This window comes from Pygoscelis adeliae, unplaced genomic scaffold, assembly GCF_000699105.1.
Source record: "Pygoscelis adeliae isolate BGI_AS28 unplaced genomic scaffold, ASM69910v1 Scaffold68, whole genome shotgun sequence".
NCBI lineage: Eukaryota > Metazoa > Chordata > Aves > Sphenisciformes > Spheniscidae > Pygoscelis > Pygoscelis adeliae.
Genome location: NW_008825501.1, coordinates 3,488,650 through 3,489,250, shown reverse-complemented (window position 1 = coordinate 3,489,250; position 601 = coordinate 3,488,650). Strand labels below are relative to the sequence as shown.

Here is a 601-nt window from a genome sequence, read left to right as displayed (position 1 = left end):
TACGGGGGATCTGCCCAATAAAGAGCTTAATGGCATCGTGGTCCTTCATTGGGATGGTGGATGGGTTTCCGGGACTATGGTTTAATCCGTTCATATGCCCGTTGGTGCTGGGGTTGCTGTGATTGCTACTCAGGCTGGTATTGTCTGGTTGTCCGTTTGCTAACGTGGCCATCTTTATATACATAGAGAAAATCTTCTTTCCTTTTTTTCCCCCTCTTCTTTTCTCTCTCCCTCCCTCTCTCCCTCTCTCTCTCTCCCTCTCTCTCGCTCTCTCGCTCCCTCTCCCTCTTTCACACACACACACACACACTCACACACACACACACTCCTCCCTCTCCGTCTCTCTCTCTCTCTGGGTCTGATCTGATTTTTTTTTTACATTGAAGATCTGTGTCCTTTCCGTTTAAACAGGCTGGATCGGTTCAAATTCCCAGCCAGACTAGGGGGTGGGGTGTGAGTGTGTGGATGTGTGTGTGTGCGGGGAAGGGAGGCTGGGGGTGGGGGATTGCTTTTGCCTCTACTCTGGCTAAACCCCCTCCTCCCATCCAACCACCCCCCTGTCTGTCTGCCCGGGAGAAGCTTAATGGTATCTTCCAACACA

The 601-nt window shown here is 51.4% G+C and overlaps 1 protein-coding gene across 1 annotated transcript in view; it reads right to left on the bottom strand.

The window, feature by feature from the left end:
* Positions 1 to 328, bottom strand: part of CELF4 (CUGBP, Elav-like family member 4) — a 695,746-nt gene extending 695,418 nt beyond the window's left edge. Inside the window, exon 1 of the mRNA XM_009331557.1 lies at positions 2 to 328. Coding sequence (XP_009329832.1) covers positions 2 to 184 — 183 coding nt within the window. The 5' untranslated portion in view covers positions 185 to 328. The remainder of the gene's footprint in view (position 1) is intronic.
* Between the last annotated feature and the right edge of the window lie 273 nt (positions 329 to 601).